General features: G+C 45.5%; 1 protein-coding gene across 1 annotated transcript in view; it reads right to left on the bottom strand.

Moving 5' to 3' along the window:
• The window catches only part of LOC311244824 (uncharacterized protein), a 152,994-nt gene that overhangs the window by 18,518 nt on the left and 108,835 nt on the right, over positions 1-25,641 (bottom strand). Inside the window, exons 22-35 of the mRNA XM_084334507.1 lie at positions 24,203-24,478; positions 22,294-22,569; positions 20,688-20,951; positions 18,763-19,026; positions 16,563-16,817; positions 15,389-15,664; positions 14,614-14,874; positions 12,353-12,619; positions 11,385-11,660; positions 10,673-10,939; positions 8,343-8,627; positions 5,114-5,272; positions 1,811-2,018; positions 205-320 (exon numbers count right to left, since the gene is read on the bottom strand). Coding sequence (XP_084190633.1) covers positions 205-320; positions 1,811-2,018; positions 5,114-5,272; positions 8,343-8,627; positions 10,673-10,939; positions 11,385-11,660; positions 12,353-12,619; positions 14,614-14,874; positions 15,389-15,664; positions 16,563-16,817; positions 18,763-19,026; positions 20,688-20,951; positions 22,294-22,569; positions 24,203-24,478 — 3,450 coding nt within the window. The remainder of the gene's footprint in view (positions 1-204; positions 321-1,810; positions 2,019-5,113; positions 5,273-8,342; positions 8,628-10,672; positions 10,940-11,384; positions 11,661-12,352; positions 12,620-14,613; positions 14,875-15,388; positions 15,665-16,562; positions 16,818-18,762; positions 19,027-20,687; positions 20,952-22,293; positions 22,570-24,202; positions 24,479-25,641) is intronic.

Raw genomic sequence — 25,641 nt, 5'->3', positions numbered from 1 at the left:
TAGCTAACAATCTCAGGAATTTAGCATGTCTATTTCATCCTGCCCTTTTTATGTATATTCTATTACCTGTCTATTTTATTATTAGTATCATTGCACAATCGAAGCGGGCATGGCCACCCGCATTTCACTGTATGCCCTGGTATGGATGTATGTGACAAATAAAACTCTTGAATCTTGAATCCTTCTCTGGGATGCGTTAGTTACCTATGTTCAGCGGGAGCTTCACGGAGCTGGAGAACCTCGTTGTGGAGGCGAAGGACAACACAACGTCCACCAGCTCCTCTCTCACCTCCAGCCGGGTGAACAACACGATGGCATAACTGCAAACATCAAAACAAAACAACATTTTACTGAATAATTTCATCCAAAGTTCCCTTCATTGCCTTTTGTTTCTAAATCCCAAAACAACTGTAACTGCCTTCAGCATACTATTGTCTACCTCATACTATAGTCTAGCTCAGGGGTTCCCAAACTTTTCAGGCCGGGACCCAGAAAATAAGGCGTCCGAGAGCCTTCTCGTCAGGCTTTTTTTTTTTTTGCCAGGCGACCGATTTCTTAAGCCAAATATCACTTAAATCCTATTAAGTTAGTTCAAGTTAGTTATTCATTTATATGTGCTATTTATGAGAGGGCTAACTTGTTGCAAAATAATAATGATAATAATAATAGCCTCATTAAAATACTATTGTTGCTTCGGTTGTTTTCAGCGTTTTATGTGCATAATCTGTTATTTAGTTTGAAATGTTCGTTGAAATAAGTAGATTTTTCGTTTTTGTTTATTTATTAAGTTAATATAAAACCATATAGTCACATTTTAGAATACAATAGAATAGAATTTTAGAATACAACTAGAAACACGGTCCTGGCCTGCTTCTAAGTTCAGTGGCCTGACAAATCATCTCGCGGCCCACCCGTGGCTGCTCGCGGCCCACCTTTGGGTCGCGACCCCGACTTTGGGAACCATATAGTCTACCTCATACTATAGTCTACACCTGTACATTTATATTACTATTGCACTTTACTGTTGCATTTGCACTCTGGTTGGATGCCAAACTTATTTCCGTTGTACTGTACTTGTGCTGCATGATGATGACTAATCTAATCTAATGATGATGATGAAGACTTTATTTCAGACTCAACGTCCATATTACACATATACAAAACACCAACAAGAATACAATAACAATCGAATTGAATCTAATATAAATCTAAACACGGGAATGTAAGTGGTGCAACATAATGCTGTATGTTGTAAATCGTGTCGTATTGTACTTGCTGAAGTATTATGTAATCTTGCAATTAGTTATTTGATGGGGGATGGAAACGGATAAGCCTAGCTTCTTCCATCTCCGTTTCAAACAGTGTACAGTTTCTGGCTGTTGTTGTTTCTAGGGATGTCCGATATTGGCATAAAAATGTGATATCGGAAAATATCGGTAGGTATCGGTTTTCAAAAAATAAATAAAAATTATTTTATTTAACATTTATTTAACCTTTATTTACCCAGGCAAGCAAGTAAGAACAAATTCTGATTTTATTTATTGGCAAAAGTATGCATAATGTTATGTTAATTCCACAACAAGAGATATGTAATGTTAATTACCTGAAATTATTGGGTTTTTTGGGGGGGGGGGGGGGGGGGGGGGAACCCTGCATATATCGGTATCGGTTGATATCGGTATCGGAAATTAAGAGTTGGACAATATCGGTATATCGGTATCGGTAAAAAAGCCAATATCGAGCATCCCTAATTAGAATCTAATCTAATCTAATCTAATCTAAATGTAATGTAATCTGGCCGTCCTCCTACCTGTACTCCCCCGAGGTCTTCAGGGCACCGTTGGTGTACCCGTTCCACGTGGTCGAGTCGCCTATCTTCACCGTCAGACTGTCTCCTCCACTGCGGACGCGGCGGGAGTGGTCTTTGACCGTCGCCAGGTACGTGGACGTGGTGCCGTCACTCCAGTCCGCGTGCGTCTTCACCAGGTACTCCTTGAGCTGAGACGTCTCGATGGCACCTGGGGGGGGGGAGGAGCCAATTAGAGGAGCAGTGTCTTAATTGATCTCAAACCACGCCCTCCTTTCCTTGATATCCTCCAATCACAACGTCGACTTTCCTTGAACAAACCTGGGAAGCGACAGTTGTGATTGGAGGGTCAAGAAAATGGGGCGGGGCTTGAGCTTTAAATTTTTTTTCCTACCGTATATATATTTCATTGATAAATGGTTTCTGACCATAAATGGTTTGACAATAAGCTTCTATCTACAGTATCTGATAGCTGGCTATAAGAAAACAATATCCGACCCACTTTAGCTCTTGTGTCTTAATCATGCAACATTGACACCTGAAACAATTATATCACCTACAGTTTAAACATACTAGGAATGTCCGATCTCTGAGTGTGTCTGACTCCCACGTAAACTGCACAGACTATAACATATGAAGTATATCACTCCGGTTAGGGCACCTTATGCATACTGCACCTGTGTGTACTGTATACTTTACTGACTCATAGTATATATTTAGATTCTAGTGCTTATTGTAACCATATTTATTGTAATGTATAATATAACTGATGGGGCGTACAGACCCTCACCTGCACCTTTGATCCCACTGCCTACTTGCTCAGACGCGTATATTCAGAGTTAATTATATTGTTTACACTGCCAATTTTTACTTTTCTACTGCACTATAATTTGTACTGCCTGCATTTATGTCTTTCTACTATTACCCTGCCCATACCCTCCCCTCCCCCCTCCCCTCCCCCCTCCCCCATGCTGCTATGATGCCTGACCCTGGAGGAGGAGGCAGTAAGGTGGAGGTGGAGGAGGCAGTAAGGTGGAGGTGGAGGAGGCAGTAAGGTGGAGGAGGCAGTAAGGTGGAGGTGGAGGAGGTGGAGGAGGCAGTAAGGTGGAGGTGGAGGAGGCAGTAAGGTGGAGGTGGAGGAGGCAGTAAGGTGGAGGTGGAGGAGGTGGAGGAGGCAGTAAGGTGGAGGTGGAGGAGGCAGTAAGGTGGAGGTGGAGGAGACAGTAAGGTGGAGGAGGCAGTAAGGTGGAGGAGGCAGTAAGGTGGAGGTGGAGGAGGCAGTAAGGTGGAGGAGGCAGTAAGGTGGAGGTGGAGGAGGCAGTAAGGTGGAGGTGGAGGAGGCAGTAAGGTGGAGGTGGAGGAGGCAGTAAGGTGGAGGTGGCAGTAAGGTGGAGGTGGAGGAGACAGTAAGGTGGAGGAGGCAGTAAGGTGGAGGTGGAGGAGGCAGTAAGGTGGAGGTGGAGGAGGCAGTAAGGTGGAGGTGGAGGAGGCAGTAAGGTGGAGGTGGAGGAGGCAGTAAGGTGGAGGTGGAGGAGACAGTAAGGTGGAGGTGGAGGAGGCAGTAAGGTGGAGGTGGAGGAGGCAGTAAGGTGGAGGTGGAGGAGGCAGTAAGGTGGAGGTGGAGGAGGCAGTAAGGTGGAGGTGGAGGAGGCAGTAAGGTGGAGGTGGAGGAGGCAGTAAGGTGGAGGAGGCAGTAAGGTGGAGGTGGAGGAGGCAGTAAGGTGGAGGTGGAGGAGGCAGTAAGGTGGAGGTGGAGGAGACAGTAAGGTGGAGGTGGAGGAGGCAGTAAGGTGGAGGTGGAGGAGGCAGTGAGGTGGAGGTGGAGGAGGCAGTAAGGTGGAGGTGGAGGAGGCAGTAAGGTGGAGGTGGAGGAGACAGTAAGGTGGAGGAGGCAGTAAGGTGGAGGTGGAGGAGGCAGTAAGGTGGAGGTGGAGGAGGCAGTGAGGTGGAGGTGGAGGAGGCAGTAAGGTGGAGGTGGAGGAGGCAGTAAGGTGAAGGTGGAGGAGGCAGTAAGGTGGAGGTGGAGGAGACAGTAAGGTGGAGGTGGAGGAGGCAGTAAGGTGGAGGTGGAGGAGGCAGTAAGGTGGAGGTGGAGGAGGCAGTGAGGTGGAGGTGGAGGAGGCAGTAAGGTGGAGGTGGAGGAGGCAGTAAGGTGGAGGTGGAGGAGACAGTAAGGTGGAGGTGGAGGAGGCAGTAAGGTGGAGGTGGAGGAGACAGTAAGGTGGAGGAGGCAGTAAGGTGGAGGTGGAGGAGGCAGTAAGGTGGAGGTGGAGGAGGCAGTAAGGTGGAGGTGGAGGAGGCAGTAAGGTGGAGGAGGCAGTAAGGTGGAGGTGGAGGAGGCAGTAAGGTGAAGGTGGAGGAGGCAGTAAGGTGAAGGTGGAGGAGACAGTAAGGTGGAGGTGGAGGAGGCAGTAAGGTGGAGGTGGAGGAGGCAGTAAGGTGAAGGTGGAGGAGGCAGTAAGGTGGAGGTGGAGGAGGCAGTGAGGTGGAGGTGGAGGAGGCAGTGAGGTGGAGGTGGAGGAGGCAGTAAGGTGGAGGTGGAGGAGGCAGTAAGGTGGAGGTGGAGGAGGCAGTAAGGTGGAGGTGGAGGAGGCAGTAAGGTGGAGGAGGCAGTAAGGTGGAGGTGGAGGAGACAGTAAGGTGGAGGTGGAGGAGGCAGTGAGGTGGAGGTGGAGGAGGCAGTAAGGTGGAGGTGGAGGAGGCAGTAAGGTGGAGGTGGAGGAGGCAGTAAGGTGGAGGTGGAGGAGGCAGTAAGGTGGAGGTGGAGGAGGCAGTAAGGTGGAGGTGGAGGAGGCAGTAAGGTGGAGGTGGAGGAGGCAGTAAGGTGGAGGAGACAGTAAGGTGGAGGTGGAGGAGGCAGTGAGGTGGAGGTGGAGGAGGCAGTAAGGTGAAGGTGGAGGAGACAGTAAGGTGGAGGTGGAGGAGGCAGTAAGGTGGAGGTGGAGGAGGCAGTAAGGTGAAGGTGGAGGAGACAGTAAGGTGGAGGTGGAGGAGGCAGTAAGGTGGAGGTGGAGGAGGCAGTAAGGTGGAGGTGGAGGAGGCAGTAAGGTGGAGGTGGAGGAGGCAGTAAGGTGGAGGTGGAGGAGGCAGTAAGGTGGAGGTGGAGGAGGCAGTAAGGTGGAGGTGGAGGAGGCAGTAAGGGAAGGTGGAGGAGGCAGTAAGGTGGAGGTGGAGGAGGCAGTAAGGTGGAGGTGGAGGAGACAGTAAGGTGGAGGTGGAGGAGGCAGTAAGGTGGAGATGGAGGAGACAGTAAAGTGGAGGTGGAGGAGGCAGTAATGTGGAGGTGGAGGAGGCAGTAAGACCCACTGTTGGCGCGGCCCGCCTCGCTGGTCACCAGCACTCCGTAGTGACTGATGGGTCCACTGGTGTTGTTCAGGAGGCTGTCGTCGATCTGAACGGTGAAGGTGTTGTGCTCCTGCTCCCCCACCGTCACCAACGACACAGAGTCCTCCGGGATGTGTGGGTCTGCGTGGGGAGAGGGTTCGGGTTAGAGTCCTCTGTGTGACGGTCTGTGTGGGGAAAGGGTTTGGGTTAAGGCCCTCCCATAGTCGGGGGCGGAACGTAACTGGACCAGACTCCGCGGAGGTCCGCACGTACTCAAAGTGGACTCCAAGTGGACTCAAAGCGGACTCCAAGTGCGAAGCTCCAATTTTCTAACTGCGCGGCCGTCCGCGCCGCTCAATTGGTGTCACACAAAAGGCTGCTCTGCGTTTTTGGTTGACATCGACCTGCATTTAATGTGACACTGACCTGCATTTTACTCTGAACACTCACTCCGTGCCAAGTGAGAGTAGGGCAGGATCATGGTTAAATGGGTAGGATTGGTCCGGTAAAACGTTGGCAGGTAGATGACGCTAAAGTTAGTTTTACTATCGCTAATCGCCATCCGTTCTAATTCATATACATTTCTGGACCATGATGTCTTTTTTCATCATCTGAAGAAACTTGAGAAGTTTGAATGGCTTTTCTAAATGAAGTGTGGAAAACTGCCAGTTTTATTTCGAAATCTTGGAAACGGAGATAACCTGGTAGACTCTTTATTGTGACGGATCGGATTACGACGCCATGACAGAAGCGTAAACAGCGTGAGAAAATTGTGGTAAATGTAGTAAACTGGCGCGAGAGGTCCGCTCGACTATGAAAGCTCAAACGACTGCGGGCATGCAGCGCGGAGTCCGGTCCACGTATACGTTCCGCCCCCGACTATGTGAGAGCCTTTAGAGTCCTCTGGGAGGTGTGGGTCTGCGTGGGGAAAGGGTTCGGGTTAGAGTCCTCTGGGAGGTGTGGGTCTGCGTGGGGAAAGGGTTCGGGTTAGAGTCCTCTGGGAGGTGTGGGTCTGCGTGGGGAAAGGGTTAGGGTTAGAGTCCTCTGGGAGGTGTGGGTCTGCGTGGGGAAAGGGTTAGGGTTAGAGTCCTCTGGGAGGTGTGGGTCTGCGTGGGGAAAGGGTTAGGGTTAGAGACTTAGAGTCCTCTGGGAGGTGTGGGTCTGCGTGGGGAAAGGGTTAGGGTTAGAGACTTAGAGTCCTCTGGGAGGTGACGGTCTGCGTGGGGAAAGACAATAGATGACTAAAAGTATTCACACACTAGGGCTGTCCCTGACTAAGGATTTGTATAGTCGACTTTGATTGGCAGAAATTTGCCGATAGTCGACTATAATTTTTTTTTTTTAAATAATAATTATACTTTAAAAAATATATATATATAATTGGGCTGTGGGGGGTAATGTCTGAAGGAGTCGACTGAAGGCTTCTTGTCCTCTGCGAAAGCAAGCAATTGGTACACTGATGGATACATCTTGATATTTGTCTAGTCTAGTGTGTTCATTAGACGGGTGAAATCCTCTTTCAGTGCCTCTGTGCCCGTTTCTTTTTTTTTTTTTTTTTAACTTTGACCAGTCAGCTGGTTCTTTTAGCGTTTATCGTTTTTTTTTTTTTTTTTTTTTTTTTTTTCATGACCGACAGAAACAGGTTGAATGGGGGTATAGATCGGGGGAAAGACACTCTGAGAAAATACGGCTAGTCCGGGAGTCGAACTCGCTACCCCAGATCCGTGACGCGCACGGTTGTCCCCGACGCCGAAATAGCGTTCGAGGTACGCAGTGAGCTACTGGAGCTCCCCTCTGTGCCCGTTTCTTAGGCAGTCTTTCTTAGGCCTCTTTGCTTTTGGAAAGAATGATAAATACATATATATTTCTTTTATTGCATTTGAAGAGGTTGGCAGTCGACTACGGCTCCTTTCGATCGATTAGTCGACTATTCGACTATTCGACTAATCGGGGTCAGCCCTATCACACACACACACACACACACACACTGTCAAACGATCCTGAATGGAAACAGTAGCTTGAAGCAACACGGTAGCATTATAAGATATGCACCGTCTTCTCCAGAGTCAGACAACAAGATAGATACCAGTTTCCTGTCTGTGCGTTCAGTAGAAAGCTATTCCAGCACAAATGAATGGAAGCAGATACGGACCAGCTAGCTGTTGGGCCCAAAACACCTCTCCCGGAGTTTTAAACTATCTATGGCTAGTAGTGTTGTCACAATACTGGAATTTCGAACTTCGATACGATACCTTGAAAAGTATCGATATTCGATACCATTTTCGATACCACTGGGAAAAAGGTTCAATCTTAAAATGTAAATTTATATTTTTTTATAAATTTTGCTTTTGTTGCTGGTTGATTCTCCTCAGCTTCTCTCTGGTACTATAAGAGAAGATAAATATAACACTTTTAAAACCCTTTGTTTATCTTTAGATCACACATTTAAAAATACCTGTTCATCTCACTTCAATCATTTTTATTGCAGAACATGGTATTTTCTCAAGTGTTGCATGTACCTGACTGTTTGTATTACAGTCATATTCCAACTTAACTGAATGCACATGTGTGTGTGTGGAATACTGTACTATTACAGGTATTGAAATGAACAATGCAACTTCCTTATACAATTTTTTTTTATTATTTTCTTATGAATAATTAAATATCGATATTTCGGGAAATGAGTATTGAAACCGTTTTAAATATTCAGAATCGATATGTATCGATTTTTTTATATTTTTGACAACACTAATGGCTAGTGGTCCGTATCCACTTCCATTCACGTGCTTAGCAAGGCTACTGTAGCTTGCAGCCGGATAGCTTTCTACTGAGGAAAGAGGAAATTGGCTTTAAAGACTATTAGAAACATGGAAGATCATACTCACAGATATTTCAATTGCATCCTGCAATAATCTGATCTAAACCATAATATCGTCGCTGGCGGAAGAAAACCTCGTAACTCCAAAAACCCAACTTTTACAGGAGATGAAAAAAAACGAACACAGATTTTTGGGGGCGAATAGAGTTACGAGGTTTAGACAGATGATTGGTTTAATGCTTTTCCCATTGTTTAAACTTTGTAAAACCACACACACACATATGGAGGATGATCTACTGAGTTGATTTATATAAAAAAAAAAATATTTTTAAATGGAGTTACAAGGTTTTCTTCCGCCAGCGACGATATTCAAAATAGCATGATGTCATTTACATGTGATGCCGGTGGTGCAGCTGAGAGACTCGGGAGCGCTCGGGTGCCCGCAGCTCTGGGTCGTCACAGCCAGGGTGTATTCCGCGTGGTACGCCAGGCCGGAGACGTTGTAGCCGCAGTCGGGGTCACAGTCGGCGCCGGCGGCGTCGTCGGTCTGAGGCTGACCGTCTACGGTGACGGAGAACCCGGAGCTCCGGCCTCTGGGTTTGCTCCAGGCCAGCAGGATCAGGGCCGATTCACCTCCGTTGGGGCCCACGCACCTCAGGCTGGGCACTGAGCTGGCGTCTGCAGGGGGTCAAGAGGGTCAGTGATGGGTCAGGGGTCAAGAGGGTCAGTGATGAGGAGGAGCGCTAGAGAAATTAGTAGGGATGTCCGATATTATCGGCCTACCGATATTATCGACCGATATGGGCATTAAAATGTAATATCGGAAATTAACGGTATCTGTAAAAAAAATTAAAAAGAAAGAAAATTATTTTCATTTCTTTTACATTTATTTACCCAGGCAAGCAAGTAAGAACAAATTCTTATTTTATTTATTGTCAAAAGTATGCATAATGTTGTGTTAATTCCACGACAAGAGATATGTAATGTTAATTACCTGAAATTATTCAATTTTTTTGGGGGGGAAACCCTGCATTTATCGGTATCGGTTGATATCGGTGTCGGAAATTGGACAATATCGGTATATCGGATATCGGTAAAAAAGCCAATATCGAACATCCCTAATTATAATATTATATTTAATAAGAAACTAGGGATGAATTAGAATTTTCAAATAGTCCTGCCAGTTTCCACATTCGATTTTCATGTCAGAGTCGAAAAATATATATATAATAATAATTATTATTATTATTATATATATAAAAAAATACATATTTGTTCATTTTTAAGTGAAGCAAACCATTCTTATTTAATACATTTTTATATTTAGAGGCAGCCTAATTTCCATAGCCTAATTGATCTAAAAGATGCACATGATGCTACTGTTATATTATCGTATAGCTTACGCTCTGCTCTCTAGTGCAGTGGTTCCCAAAGTCGGGGTCGCGACCCAAAGGTGGGCCGCGAGCAGCCACGGGTGGGCCGCGAGATGATTTAAAAAAAATATTAAAAAAAAATAAAAAAAATAAAAAAAAATATTATTTTTATTTTTTATATTTTATTTTTTGTCAGGCCACTGAACTTAGAAGCAGGCCAGGACAGTGTTTCTAGTTGTATTCTAAAATTATATTCTATTCTAAAATGTGACTATATGGTTTTATATTAACTTAATAAATAAACAAAAACGAAAAATCTACTTATTTCAACGAACATTTCAAACTAAATAACAGATTATGCACATAAAACGCTGAAAACAACCGAAGCAACAATAGTATTTTAATGAGGCTATTATTATTATCATTATTATTTTGCAACAAGTTAGCCCTCTCATAAATAGCACATATAAATGAATAACTAACTTGAACTAACTTAATAGGATTGAAGTGATATTTGGCTTAAAAAATCGGTCGCCTGGCAAAAAAAAGAAGCCTGACGATGTGCATTGGGCCGCGGCTCTCTGACGCCTTATTTTCTGGGTCCTGGCCTGAAAAGTTTGGGAACCCCTGCTCTAGTGGATAGTTCCACTAGAGAGCAGAGCGCTCGCTATACTCATATAACTATGGTTATAGGATAACCGTATGTTTCTGTTTGTTTATTAAAACCGATCGATAGGCCAATGCAATGCTGTTATTATTATAGGCTACGGTGGTGAATGGTGTCATTTTGATTTATTGTCGGTCGGCTGAGCCGATCAACGTTCTGAAGGATTATCTGAAGTGCCTATTTATGTGCAAACCCTTGGATTTGAATGATCCATTCTATTAAAAAGGATAACCCAAGGAATTTTTGAATATTCGGTCTTAAGAACAGTAGATTATTCTAAAACGCATTTAAAACAGAAAGTCATGTGGTTTTTTGTTGTGTCTCTGAGACTTGGGTCTATTTGACTGTGCACATCTTAGCTGTGCCAGAGTGATTCATGTAAATGCCTCTGTGGTGGATTATGATTTATCAATCATATTGCAGATGGATCTTCTGATCAAAATAGGGTTAATAGTGAAAACAATGAATACAAAATACATATAGGTTAAATGAGCTTTGGCTGAAAGTACATTTAAAAGTATAAACCTTTTGACTTTTACTCAAGTGTCTTTTTAGCCAGATACTCGAGTACGATTTTGAGACGGTACCCATACTTTCACTTAATAAGTATAATTTCTGGGTACTTTTTACACCCCTGACCGAATCCATACGGACTCAGTAAAACTGCTCTGGGATCAGCGTACTTGTGCACGCGGACAGTGACGCTGGAGCGCCGCGGGTTCCGTCGGAGGTCTCCGTGGTCACGCTGAAGTCGTAGGAGCTCCCGGGAACCAGATCTCCGACCTCCAGCCGCTCCGTCGCGGTCGTGGCATCGCCGACGACGAGCCCCGTCGAGTTACGCCACGTCACGTAGTAGCTGTAGGTCTCTCTGTAGCCAGCAGGGCGGCTCCACGCCAGGTGGACGCTCTCCTCTCCTGCCGCGGCTTCTAGACTCCCAGCCCTCTCCGGTCCTGGTGGAACGAGACAGTGAGGGAAAGGTTTACGAAGAGAGAACATTTGGGAGTATTTTGTGTGTTTTGTGTGTTGTGTCTGCGTGTGCATGTGCGTGTGTGTGTGTGTGTGTGTGTGCGTGCGTGTGTGTGTGTGTGTGTGTGTTTTGGGCGCGTGTGTGTTTTGTGTGTGTGTTTTGTGTGTTGTGTCTGCGTGTGCATGTGCGTGCGTGTGTGTGTGTGTGTGTGTGTGTTTTGGGCGCGTGTGTGTTTTGTGTGTGTGTGTTTTGTGTGTTGTGTGTGTGCGTGTGTGTGCGTGCATGCGTGCGTGTGTGCTGCATGCGTGCGTGTGTATGTGTGTGCGTGTGCATGTATGCGTCCCTCTGCCCTCAGACGCTCTGCCCTCAGACGCTCTGCCCAATAGGAATCCCTCAGACGCTCTGCCCTATAGGAAGCCCTTACTCACTCGTAGAGACCGAGTGGAAGGAGACCGATTGGCTCTCGAAGCCCAGGGGCCCCACGGTTGCCACGGAGACGTTGTGGCGAGTTCCAGAGGCCAGGCCGGACCAGGTGTAGTTGGTGACGTGGGTGACGACGGCGTGGGCCCCGCCCCCCCGCTGTGACACGTACGTCACCACGTAGTGGAAGGAGGCGCCGGTCATCAGGGGAGGCGCCTCCCACCAGAACCCGATGGAGTCCGTGGTCCTGGTCTGGATGGTGATGGGCCCCGGAGCGTTAGGGACTATGAGGGGACATTCAGTTAACATTAGGGCTGTCAGTTTATCGCGTTAATTAGATTAATTAATTACACAGCAAATTATCGCGTTATGAAAAGTAACTCAAAATGTATTACACATTTTTTTTTTTTTTTTTTTTTTTTTTATTATAATATAATTTTTTTTATCTCATTCATTCCATAAGAACGTAAAATACATATTTACAGACTTTTTTTTTAATATGGTCCATTTGCATGTTCTTGGTATCTGATTCTAGAGACATCTATGGATCTCAGGGAATGTATTCCCAGTGTCAGAAATACTGTCTGTTACTAGGCTTGAGTAAATTGTAATGAACCAAATGACAATATCAATAATTTTTTTTTATCTTTGACTGTGACACCATGCAAAAATTGACCAGACCTGAAAAATCTAAGCAAATTAATAGATGGAAGATGATTAAACAGAAGGTTTTGTAGATACAGTACTGAATTCTGCCATCCGGACATATGCAATTTGAAATAGATAATAGAATATAGAATATCAGGCATAAAATGGTTATGCGATTAAAATGTGATTAATTCGATTAATTAATTACAAATCCTGTAATTAATTAGATAAAAAAATTTAATCGCCTGACAGCACTAGTTAACATGTGAGTGGATCAATGAATGAGTGAATGAGTGAATGACGGGTGCAGTAATGAGAAAACACTCACAGGTGGCGCTGGTGACGGGTGCAGACGAGGCGTTGAAGGGCCCGCTCTCCGAGGTCACCGTGGCCGCGTACTCCATCCCGGCCGACAGGTCACGGAACAGGAAGTGCCTGGAGGAGGAGGGCAGCTCCACCGGGGGAAAGGCCCGGTCGCCGCCGCCGGTCAGACGCACCGCGTAACCCTCCACGTTCCCCCGGGGGGGCGTCCAGGACACCAGGAGGGAGCTGTTAGAACCATCGTTAGAGACGACGGGCTGGACCGGCTCAGGTTCTGTTAGAGAGGTGGAGAAGAGAGAGAGAGGGAGAGGGGGGGGCAGAGAGAGAGAGAGAGGGGGCAGAGAGAGAGAGAGAGAGGGGGGGCAGAGAGAGAGAGAGGGAGAGAGAGAGAGAGAGAGGGGGGGGGCAGAGAGAGAGAGAGAGGGGGGACAGAGAGAGAGAGAGAGAAAGGGAGGGAGAGAGAGAGAGAGGTCAGTGGAAGGTGGGATGATAGAGAGGGAGAGAGAGACAGGTCAGTGGAAGGTGGGATGCGAGAGAGAGAGAGGGAGAGAGAGAGAGAGATAGAGAGAGAGAGAGAGAGAGAGAGAGAGAGAGAGAGAGAGAGAGAGAGAGAAAGAGGTCAGTGGAAGGTGGGATGAGAGAGAGAGAAAAAGAGAGGTCAGTGGAAGGTGGGATGAGAGAGAGAGAGAGAGAAAGAGAGAGGTCAGTGGAAGGTGGGATGAGAGAGAGAGAGAGAAAGAGAAAGAGAGAGGGCAGTGGAAGGTGGGATGAGAGAGAGAAAGAGTCCAGTGGAAGGTGGGATGGCATGAGGACATGAAGACATGAAGACATGAGGACATGGAGACATGGAGACATGAGGACATGAAGACATGGAGACATGAGGACAAGCCCTCCCAGAGAACAGTAGCATTTCTTTCCCTCTCCCAGACCTCTCCAAGGCCATCCCCACCCCCCCCTGCTGCCGTCTCATCGCCTCCTACAGCTGTCTGACTGCCGTGTGGATCCTCGCCTCTCATCGCTTCATACCTCCCTGGAACCGGCCAGCCGTGTTGACTCAAGACCCTTTTTTCCCCCAACAGAATCAACTCAACTTTCAACCGCAATATGGATCTAGTAAGCTGGGCATTTACAGCGATTGATCGCATATTTTCCACGAGGAAGCAGGATGCGGCTGATCCGCTCTGTCCACTCGGGAGTTTTCAGTCGGGCTACACGATCGATACTTACGGGAAATGGAACCCAATCTGTTTCTATCCTCTGGAAATCAATGATGTTGAGGATGTGTATCTACTAATATTCATGGTGATCGGAATGGGCGTGCTCAGCATATGGATCTGGTACTGCCTTAACTTAATTCGGAGAAAGGTAGATCCTTTGACTGTGGATATGGCCAGGATCGAAACCAACCAGGTGGAACTGTATAAGAAGATCGCTGTCTATAATACTAAGGAACAATTGAGCTCTAAGACCATGCTGGAGAGAATCGAGATCTACCACTCTGACGAACAATCGAGCTCGAGGGCTATTCTTGAGAGACTCGTTGCCTACCACGCAGATGAACAGTCGAGGTCACAGGCCATTCTGGACATCACGTAAGAAATTAAGGTCGTGATATATGATTAAACTAAATTGGAGCAGCATTTGCAGCAATTTGGTCAGGCTGCAGGCTACACCCCCCCCCCCCCCCCCATCTCCGTCTGCTGTGAAACCAAGGTCGAGGTCAAGACGGGAGTAAGGAGTTCAGTGGAGCCGTGCCAGGAACGGATCCTCCCAAAGAAAAGCAGAACTGTCTGGAGTAGATAAGATTGATGGCAGCCCCCCCCCCACCCCTATACCCAAACCCCCCCTCCCGTGTGTACGCCTGGCGCCTATGACGGCAGCCAACTAGTACGCGTGCTGGAGGGGGGGAGCCTAAGACTGTCTCATCACCAAAGCCCCCGATCCCCCTGTCCCTGCCCCTCCCCGCTGGACAATCTTTCCACCCTCCCTCCCGCCACCTGGCGCGACGACACTCTTGTTGTTGTTGCAGCCGACTATCGCATATGGTGTCTCAGGCTTTCTGTAGTCGACATGTGTCAACAAATGTACATGTCTGTTTGAATTTATGTTGTGCCGTTGTTACTGTAAAAATGTAATGATTGTGATATGATGTTGTTAATGAGACGATGAGCTGTATGTGTGTGTCACTGGAATTTCCCCAAGGGGATCAATAAAGGAATATCTTATCTTATCTTATGAAGACATGAAGACATGAGGACAGGGTCTTACTGGTGTACTGCGAGGTGCAGCGCGGCTCCCCCTCTATGGCGTCCCCCGCCCGGACGGAAACGCAGAAGGTGCAGTTGGTTCCGGGCGTGAGGTCCGAGAGCTCCGCCCGCTCCCGCTCCTCCGTGGAGCTTCCGGAGCCGCAGCCCGAGGTCCGGACCAGGTACCTGTAGTGGTTCTGGTGCTGCGGGGGAGCCGTCCAGGTGAGGCGCACCGCCGTGGAGCTCAGCACCACGACCACCAGGCCACTGACGCCAAGCGGCCCTGCAGGTGAGAGGAGAGGTCATCTTTAATAACACGTCTTATTGCTGTACACAACAAACCACTGACGCCAAGCGGCCCTACAGGTGAGAGGTCATCTTTAATAACACGTCTTATTACTGTACACAACAATCCACTGACGCCAACTCTATTATCTTGAATCAGACCAAGATGGCCGCCTGCACCATCTGGCTCCTCTGGCCACTAGAGGGAGGTAGGGGACCAGGTAGGAGACCACTGTCAGGAGGTAGGGAATGTCCAATGTCATTATCATAACTGGCCCAGCAAGGGCTGGGCCTGGGGACGTTACACAGAGCACACAATACAGTAACAACAACAACAATAATGATAATAACAACAATACTAAACATAACAATATCAAATAAAAATAACAGTATAGTAATGACAGTAATAGAAATAATAAATACGGAGTAAAAATAAAATATATATATAAAAATAAAATTAAAAACTAAAAGGATTATTCTAAACACGGTTGACATCATTTGAATGGACGTACGTGTGAAATAAGACACCGTCTTGGGGGTCGCCCGGGTGCCGTCTGCCGTCTCCGTGGTAACGCTGAAGGTGTAGCCGGTGCCGGACAGCAGCTCCGTGACGGTGAGCCTGGTGCCGGAGACCTGCTGGGTCCTGTTCCGGGCGCCGGGGGCGGAGGAGGAGGAGGTGGTCTCCACCAGGTAGGTATAGCCCGCTCGGCTCTCCGGCTGCTCCCAGACCAGGGTCACCTCGCTGGGGGAGATCCCTGCCTCCGTCAGCCTGATCACAGATTGTGGTCCTGGAGGCAGCAGAGAGACACGCTTAGGACATGAGACTCTCTGTGTGTGTGTGTGTGTGCGTGTGTGTGTGTGTGTGTGTGTGTGTGTGTGTGTGTGTGTGTGTGTGTGTGTGTGTGGTGTGTGTGTGTAGGGCTGTGTGTGTGTGTGTATATGTCTGTGTGTGTGTGTGTATATGTCTGTGTGTGTGGGGCTGTCCTCGAAGTCTGTTTTTGGGCTTCGAACTTCGTCAGGGTTTTTCCGAACGGACGTAGCAGTACTGTCTATCTGTATGTCATGTGTGTCATATGATGAATTGAAAATGGGGGACCCTGATGGAAACAAGACGAAAGTCTTTCTCAGGTCTGCATCCTCTTAACAATTGTATGTATCGAGCTGTACTGTACTGTACCCATTCTGCAATCTGTTAATAAACTTTTCAATCAATCAATCAATCACGTTCGAACCTTCGTTTTTAATAATAAAAAAAAAATTAAGAAAAAATAATTCAAATTTCTTTTTTATTTACATTTTTTAAACAAAATATCCTCAAACTAAATCCTCAATTTAAATAAAGTCATTAATCTGATTAAATGAGTATTTTAAATGATTAAATGAGTATCAGTTTTAATACTATAATATTAGTGTAGCCTAATCTTTATCTGCAACTGTGAAGAAAAACCCCATTGGTTTAAACAGAATGAATAGAAAAATATATATATATATAAAAAAGAAAAAAAAAAGAAAATTCTTTTTATAAAAAATTCTAATGTTGATTTAGAATTTGAACGCCAACGTAACGAACGAAGGTCCGAACGTTCTAACGTTTGGGCTCAGCCCTAGTGTGTGTGTGTGTGTGTTTGTGAGAGAGGGTGTGTGAGTGAGAGGGTGTGTGTGTGTGTGTGTGTGTGTCACACTCACTGGTGTGGTTCTGGGTGGTCACCGCTGTGCTCCGGTAGCCCAGCGCGCCCACAGTGAGGACAGACACCTGGTAGGACGTGCCAGACTGCAGCCCCTCCAGCAGGAACCAGCTGTCGGCGGTCCGGTTGACCCGGTCCAGCAGGAGCACGGTGAAGCTGTACTGACCCGGCTCCATGCTCCCTGGCCTGGACCAGCTCACGTTGAGAGAGTCGGTGGTCTGGGACCGCACGACGACGGCACCGGGAGGGTCGGGAACTGTGACAGGGGAGACGGGATTCAGCTTCAAACCCAAGTTCAAGTTTCAAGTTTCTTTATTAGTTGTCATACAAAAATACAGAACACTTTTATATGAAATGCTTTTTTTCCGTTTAGCTCCTGAGAGTGTGCGAGATAATATATATAATATGTAAACAAAGTGTAAACTAAAGTGTTCATCAATATACATAATGTATTATACAATATACAATACAGAGTAGTAAAAAAAAGTAACTGAGTTTCAATACAATACAGTATACAGTACAATGCTAGAAATGGGATGGGGTACAACTTAGGGTAAGGTGCAATGAGGTATGAATGAGGTATGTCTTGTAGTGCAAATCTCTTTACCAATAAATATAAAGTGTGTTAAAGTGTCTAAAGTGAGTAAAGTGGGTGCTACAGTGAGTTCTTTATTTAAAGTGAGTGTGTACGTGTGGATGTGTGTGCTGTGAGTGTATTTGATGGTGAGAACATGAGATCTCTTTCGTCAAATATCAAAAAAAAAAAACTCGAACCCTAACTAACCTTACTGTCGTGCACTTGTCCTAATAAACTAACCTACACTGTAGCACTCAACACTTTGATGAACATTGTTGCTCAGCTGATAGAGTTGTGCCCTTCCTGCTGTCTTGTTGTACAGAACTTGTAAGTCGCTTTGGATAAAAGCGTCAGCTAAAACAGGGGTTCCCAAACTTTTCAGGCCGGGACCCAGAAAATAAGGCGTCAGAGAGCCGCGGCCCAATGCACATCGTCAGGCTTTTTTCTTTTTCTTTTTTGCCAGGCGACCGATTTTTTAAGCCAAATATCACTTCAATCCTATTAAGTTAGTTCAAGTTAGTTATTCATTTATATGTGATATTTATGAGAGGGCTAACTTGTTGCAAAATAATAATGATAATAATAATAGCCTCATTAAAATACTATTGTTGCTTCGGTTGTTTTCAGCGTTTTATGTGCATAATCTGTTATTTAGTTTGAAATGTTCGTTGAAATAAGTAGATTTTTCGTTTTTGTTTATTTATTAAGTTAATATAAAACCATATAGTCACATTTTAGAATACAATAGAATAGAATTTTAGAATACAACTAGAAACACTGTCCTGGCCTGCTTCTAAGTTCAGTGGCCTGAATTTTTTTTTTTTAACTTTTTTAACTTTTTCTTTTTAATCATCTCGCGGCCCTCCCGTGGCTGCTCGCGGCCCACCTTTGGGTCGTGGCCCCGACTTTGGGAACCACTGAGCTAAATGACTAAATGTAAATGTAAATGTAGATGTATGGCGAGAAGAAGTCTGGAATCCAACCAGAGTGCAAATGTAACAGTAAAGTGCAACAGTAATATATACAATGTACAGGTGATTAAACTGGGTATAAAATATATAAATTAGTACTACTGAGTAATAGTTCTAATCAGAGTTGTGGTCTTAACATTAATACTCTTACTAGTTACGCTGCTGGCCAGTATGACTTACTACCATAGTGGCTTTATACCTGTATCACTGTACATATTAATACTACAACTCTGTACATACATCTGATTAGCACTATTACTCAGTAGTACTAATTTATATATTTTATACCCAGTTTAATCACCTCTACATTGTATATTACTGTTGCACTTTACTGTTACATCTGCACTCTGGTTGGATGCCAGACTTCTCTTCGTTGTACTGTACTTGTGCTGCATGATGACAATACATTTGAATCTAATCTAATGTAATCTAATGTAATATAATAAAATATAATAAAATATGATAAAACATAATAAAATACGATAAAATATAATAAAATATAATAACATATAATACAATATAAAAAATATAATAAAATATAATAAAATATAAAAAAATATAAAAAAATATAATATAATAAAATATAATATAATATAATATAATACAATATAAACATGGGAATGTAAGTATAGTGCAACATAAAGGTGACTCACGCGTTGCGTTCTCAGCCGTGGACCGGTCCGACAGGAGCCCGCTCCTGGTGACCACCTCGACGGTGTACAGAGTCCCCGGGGTGAGGCCGTCGAACTGGACCCGTGACGTGTCGTTGGCCAGGCCCGTCCGGTTCTCCACCAGCCCACCGCCGGCCCGGTACAGCAGCACCGCGTACGAGTCCACCTGGCCCTCCGCAGCCGCCCAGCTCACGCTCAGGCGCGTCGTGGTTCCTATAGCGACGATGTCGGACACGGCCCCGGGCTCTGGAAAGAACATTTGAACATAATGTCAAAATATGAGAAATATTTTAAGTTGTTATAGTAGTAGTAGTAGTAGTAGTAGTAGTAGTAGTAGTAGTAGTAGTAGTAGTAGTAGTAGTAGTAGTAGTAGTAGTAGTAGTAGTAGTATAGTAGTAGTAGTAGTAGTAGTAGTAGTAGTAGTAGTAGTAGTAGTAGTGGTAGTAGTAGTAGTAGTAGTAGTAGTAGTTTATTACAGTCTTATTGTTGTCTCACTGTTCTGTCCTGTTTTGCACTTATTTATTATTATGTTATTCTTATTTGTGAAAAAATCACGCACTGTAATGTCGAATCACGTTCCATTTGTATATACAATATGGTGACTAAAGTCATCTGAATCTGAATCTGAATCGTCTCACACAATACAATAAGCACAATCATTTACCAATATTTTATTTGACAGTGACTGAAAAGGTACAGACCGAAGCATAGCTAATGCTTATACATGCCTGTCCTATATTCTTAACACAATTAAGACTCCAAAACAGTATTCTAAAAGAAAATAGCAAAAAAAAAAGTATTATTCACCTTTGTAGTTTTCAAAAATAGCTTTACAAACCATTTTCTTAAAAACCAAAAGTGAATAGATAACATTCAGCCACTAGATGTCACGCTAGAGCACTGGTATGTCCTTTATCCAATCAGGTGCATTCCACGTGGCGGAAATGGGAAGTAGGGAGGGTATCCACACGCATGCAACATGTAAACAACAACAATCATTTTGGACCCGCGAAAATGTATCAATACTTATTTTAGGGCAATACTTTTATTCCGCACATTTCTAAACGTTTTTTATTCTTTATTTTAAATGATTACTCTACATAAACATTTGATCTACAGCACCTTTAAAAAGGCATAGCTTTAGAACCGAGATGCTAAATATCACCGTTTTCCAATAAATCAACATTCAATTATGTCAAAAGTGTAGAATTGCACATCAATTGTTTGTCATGGTTGCAATGTATTATTGAGGATATGATAGATGAGAGATTTAGCAGGGGATATCGTGTGCAACAAACACTCAAACAACAATCATACAACAATCACACAGCTATGTATAAAAAGAACTGTCACCTATTCACACAGCGGCCATTTTGTTCTTATGTCATGCTCAGGTTGGGATTCCTTCCCACCCTACACTCAGTTTCTCAGTTTCAGTTTATTTTAAAAAGGACAGTACACATTAATAAACATTTCTGTAAATGTGTCAGTTTTAGCCAGCTCGCTAATTCGCAACTGTATGTCCAAAAGAGCCAAAATGGCCACTGTGTGAATATGGTCAACACTGTATGTCTAAAAGAGCCAAAATGGTCGCTGTGTGAATACGGTAAACACTGTAGCTATGTCTAAAAGAGCCAAAATGGCCGCTGTGTGAATATGGTCAACACTGTATGTCTAAAAGAGCCAAAATGGTCGCTGTGTGAATACGGTCAACACTGTGTGTCTAAAAGAGCCCAAATGGCCGCTGTGTGAATACGGTAAACACTGTATGTCTAAAAGAGCCCAAATGGCCGCTGTGTGAATACGGTAAACACTGTATGTCTAAAAGAGCCAAAATGGCCACGGTGTGAATACGGTCAACACTGTGTGTCTAAAAGAGCCAAAATGGAGACGTTTTGAAAACGCACTTGTGTGGCTGGACGTGAGCTCCACGCTGGACTTGACTCCTGCCACGACCGTGAACACGTGGAAGCTGTAGTCTTGTCCAGGAACCAGAGCGCTGAAGGTGAGAGTCTCCGCCAGGGTCGACACGTTGTGGACCATCTGGTTGCCGTTGAATACAGTCACCAGGTAGGAATAGGTGGACTTGTGGTCATCCTGCCTGATCCAGGACAAGCGGATGGCGGTGGTGTTAAGATCCTGAACGGCCAGGTCGCTCACTGCTTTGGGCACTGCAGGGAACCACACGTTTTTGAGATGAGGTCATTTGGCACAGGCATGAATGAATGAATGAATGAAAACTTTATTTAACAGATTGCAGAATGGGTACAATACAGTACGGCTCAATACACACAATTGTTAAGGGGATGCAGACCAGAGAAAGACGTTTGTCTTGTTTACATCAGGGTCCCCCATTTTCAATTCATAATGACATTTATGACATACACAACATACATGACATTTATGACATAGGTACATACATGACATACAGGTATATAGTACTGTTACATTTGTGACATACGATATGCAAATATACAGTACAGTTACCCAGAGATCCTAACAGAAAATATATACATATGATGGGGAGGAGACTGTACATTAGGAGGGGGTGGGCGGGTGAGAAGATACGGTGGGGAGGAGACTGTACATTAGGAGGGGGTGGGCGGGTGAGAAGATACGGTGGGGAGGAGACTGTACATTAGGAGGGGGTGGGAGGGGTTTGGACATTTACGGTGGCCAGTTTCGAATGATATATAGAGCAGGACGTGGTTAGCAATACTGTTGTGTTGATAATGTTATTATTACTACTGAAATAAACATACCAAGACTTCAGCACAACTTGGAGAGCCTTTGTTCATTGGCCATCGTTAGGCTACCCTCTCAACGAGAAATCCATTGGCTTAAACTAATTTACAAAACCTTCCTTGTTCCGACACTTCCTTGATACACTAGTTCGAATGATCATCTACTCCCTATAACACCAGCGCTGCTCACCATATCTCTATAACACCAGAGCTGCTCAGCATATCTCACTAGATATTCCGAGTGTTAACACCTCCTTCGGTCATGTTCTGCTCCCAGCAGTTGGAACGAGATGCAAAACACTTTGAAAATGGACAAATTGACCCCCCTCACTACTTTTAAGGACGCAGAGTTGTTTAGACACACCTGCAACTGTCACCCAGCCTTTTAACTGTCATTGGTCTGTTCTGCTTCATGTATGCCCCTTTGTAATTTTATTTGGTTGTTTGTTTGATGTGTGTTTTAATTATTCCCCTTATCTCTGTGATGTAAGTACCATCTGTTTCTCTCTTCTATTTTGTCTTCTCTTTTCCATGTTACCTTGTTGTCCTCTCACCAGGCCGTCAGTGTAAAGAATAATTTGTTCTTAAAATTGACCTGCCTGGTTAACCCTTTACTATCACACTACAGACGGTTAACCGTCTGTATAGTGTGATAGTAAAGGGTTAACCTTCTGCAGTGTGGTAGTGAAAGGGTTAACCCTCTGTCGTGCGTGGCAGTGAAAGGGTTAAATAAAGGTTAAATAAAAATAAAAAAAACACGAAGACTTACTTGTGTAACTGAACGTCTGCTCCGTGGTGGAGTCACTTCCTGGTGCCGCTGCCGTGGTGACGGCGAGGTTGTATCTGGTTCCAGGTTCCAGGCCGGTTACCACGACGACGCTGCCAGCGCTGACTGTCGTTGTGTTAACAGCTGTGCCCGTGGCGGCGTCGGTGGTCACCACCCTGTAGGTGTAGTTGGCTTGTACCCCCACTGGGTTCAACCATTCTGCCTTCACCGAGGTGGTGGACTCAGGGCGCGCGCTCAGGGTCAACACGGGGTTGGGCACTAGACCATGGGGAGAAGAGAGGGACATTTAGATTAGAATAGATAAGATTATAATTAGGGATGCTCGATATTGGCTTTTTTACCGATACCGATATACCGATATTGTCCAACTCTTAATTTCCGATACCGATATCAACCGATACCGATATATGCAGGGTCCCCCCCCCCCCCCCCAAAAAATGGAATAATTTCAGGTAATTAACATTACATATCTCTTGTTGTGGAATTAACACAACATTATGCATACTTTTGACAATAAATAAAATCTGAATTTGTTCTTACTTGCTTGCCTGGGTAAATAAAGGTTATAGAAATGTAATTTTATTTTTTTTTATTTTTTTTAACCGATACTGATATTTTCCGATATCACATTTTAATGCCGATATCGGCCGATAATATCGGACATCCCTAATTTTAATTATAATATATTGTGGATTTATTGTGATGTTCTTTGTTGATCTGTGAAGCCCATCGAGGCAACTTGTTGTGATTTTGGGCTATAAAATACATCTGACTTGACTTGATTTATATTAGATTAGATTACATTAGATTAGATCCAAATGTATTGTCGTCATTCAGCACAAGTACAGTACAATGAAACAGTACAATGAAAAGAAGTTTGGCATCCAGCCAGAGTACAAATGTAACAGTAAAGTGCAATAGTGATAATAGTAATATACAATGTACAGGTGATTAAATTGGGTATACACTATATAAATTAGTACTACTGGGTAATAGTGCTAATCAGATGTATGTACAGAGTTGTAGTATTAATATGTACAGTGATACAGGTATAAAGACACTATGGTAGTAAGTCATACTGGCCAGCAGTGTAATATAGTAAAAGTAGGTAAGGGATGTACAGTAAAAGGCATTATATGTACAGAGAGACAAATGTGGGTAGATATATATACAGTAAGAATAAATAAATATATATATAATATATATATTTTTATTCTTACAGTATATATCAATATATATACGGTAAGAATAAATACAAGAATATTTACACTAATAATTACACTCTGATATATCACACTGTTTTACACGGCTTGCATTCAGCTGAGTTTAAGACCAGATGTCGGGAATAGTGAGTAGTAAATCATGTATATCATGCCAGTTAGGGAACCTTATGTACACTGCACCTGTGTATACTGTATATATATACTTTACTTACTCATAGTATATTCAGATTCTAAGTGTTATTGACCATATTTACTGTGATGTATAATATAACTGATATTACAGACCCTTTGATCACACTGCCTACTCGCTCATATGCGTATATTCAGAGTTAATTATATAGTTTACACTGCTTGTACCTTTTCTACTGTACTATAATAATTTTATTGCCTATATTTATGTCTTTCTACTGTTACCCTGACCATAACTGTACCCCCCCCCCCCCCCCCCCGCGCCCCCGGGGACATCTTATATCTTAACCCTTTCACTGCTGCACTACCAAACGGTTAACCCTTTCACTGCGACAATACACAGAAGGTTAACCCTTTCACTGCCACACAACAGCAGGTTAACCTAACCGTCGGTAGTGTGATAGTAAAGGGTTAACCTTCTGTAGTGTGGCAGTGAAAGGGTTAAATGGGGGGGGGGGGGTGCTCCATGTTCCACTCACATGTGTAGGTGGCGTTCTGGACGGGGACGCTCCTCAGACCCTGCGGTCCGACGGTCACCACGGTGACGTGGTAGAGAGTTCCAGAGGAGAGCGAGGACAGGTCAGCGCTGGTGCTCGTGGTGCTCTGAGGCTGCGCGGCGCTGCCCCCCGCAGGCCGGTAGGTGACGGTGTAGCTGACGCCCGGGGCTCCCAGCATGGAGGGCGGCACGGACCAGTCCAGGTGGAGAGAGCTGGTGCTGGGCTGAGAGAGGACCACGGACCCCGGAGCCACCGGGACTGAGGGGAGGAGAGACAGGTGAGGGGAGGAGGGAGAGACAGGTGAGGAGAGGAGAGAGACAGGTGAGGGGGGAGGGAGACAGGTGAGGGGGGAGGGAGACAGGTGAGGGGAGGGAGACAGGTGAGGAGAGAGACAGGTGAGGAGAGGAGAGAGACAGGTGAGGGGGGAGGGAGACAGGTGAGGAGAGGGAGACAGGTGAGGAGAGGAGGGAGACAGGTGAGGAGAGGAGGGAGACAGGTGAGGGGGGAGGGAGACAGGGGAGTAGAGGAGGGAGACAGGTGAGGAGAGGAGGGAGACAGGTGAGGAGGGGAGGGAGACAGGTGAGGGGGGAGGGAAACAGGTGAGGAGAGGGAGACAGGTGAGGAGAGGGTGAGGGAGGAGGGAGACAGGTGAGGAGAGGAGGGAGACAGGTGATGGGGGAGGGAGACAGGTGAGGGGGAGGGAGACAGGTGAGGAGAGGGAGACAGGTGAGGAGAGGAGGGAGACAGGTGAGGAGAGGAGGGAGAGACAGGTGAGGAGAGGGAGACAGGTGAGGAGAGGGAGACAGGTGAGGAGAGGAGGGAGACAGGTGAGGAGAGGGAGACAGGTGAGGAGAGAAGAGACAGGTGAGGAGAGGGAGACAGGTGATGAGAGGGAGACAGGTGAGGGGAGGAGGGATACAGGTGAGGGAGGAGAGACAGGTGAGGAGAGGAGGGAGACAGGTGAGGAGAGGGAGACAGGTGATGAGAGGGAGACAGGTGAGGAGAGGGAGACAGGTGAGGAGAGGGAGACAGGTGAGGAGAGGAGGGAGACAGGTGAGGAGAGGGAGACAGGTGATGAGAGGAGGGAGACAGGTGAGGAGAGGGAGACAGGTGATGAGAGGGAGACAGGTGAGGAGAGGAGGGAGACAGGTGAGGAGAGGGAGACAGGTGATGAGAGGGAGACAGGTGAGGGGAGGGAGACAGGTGAGGGGGAACACACAGGAACACACAGGAACACACAGGGCCAGACTGGGAACACACTACACACAGGAACACACTACACACAGCATCGTTCTGTAGACATACTTACATCTCCTCCCCTCCTATCTCCTCCTCTCCTCTCCTCTCCTCTCCTTTCTTCTCTTCCCCTCCTATCTCCTCTCCTCTCCTTTCCTCCCCTCCCCTCCCCTCTCCTCTCCTCT

This window comes from Notolepis coatsorum (genome assembly GCF_963971535.1).
Source record: "Notolepis coatsorum genome assembly, chromosome: 18".
In the NCBI taxonomy this organism is placed as follows: Eukaryota; Metazoa; Chordata; class Actinopteri; order Aulopiformes; family Paralepididae; genus Notolepis; species Notolepis coatsorum.
Note: the sequence above shows the minus strand (reverse complement) of the source record. Positions and strands in the feature narration are given on the sequence as shown.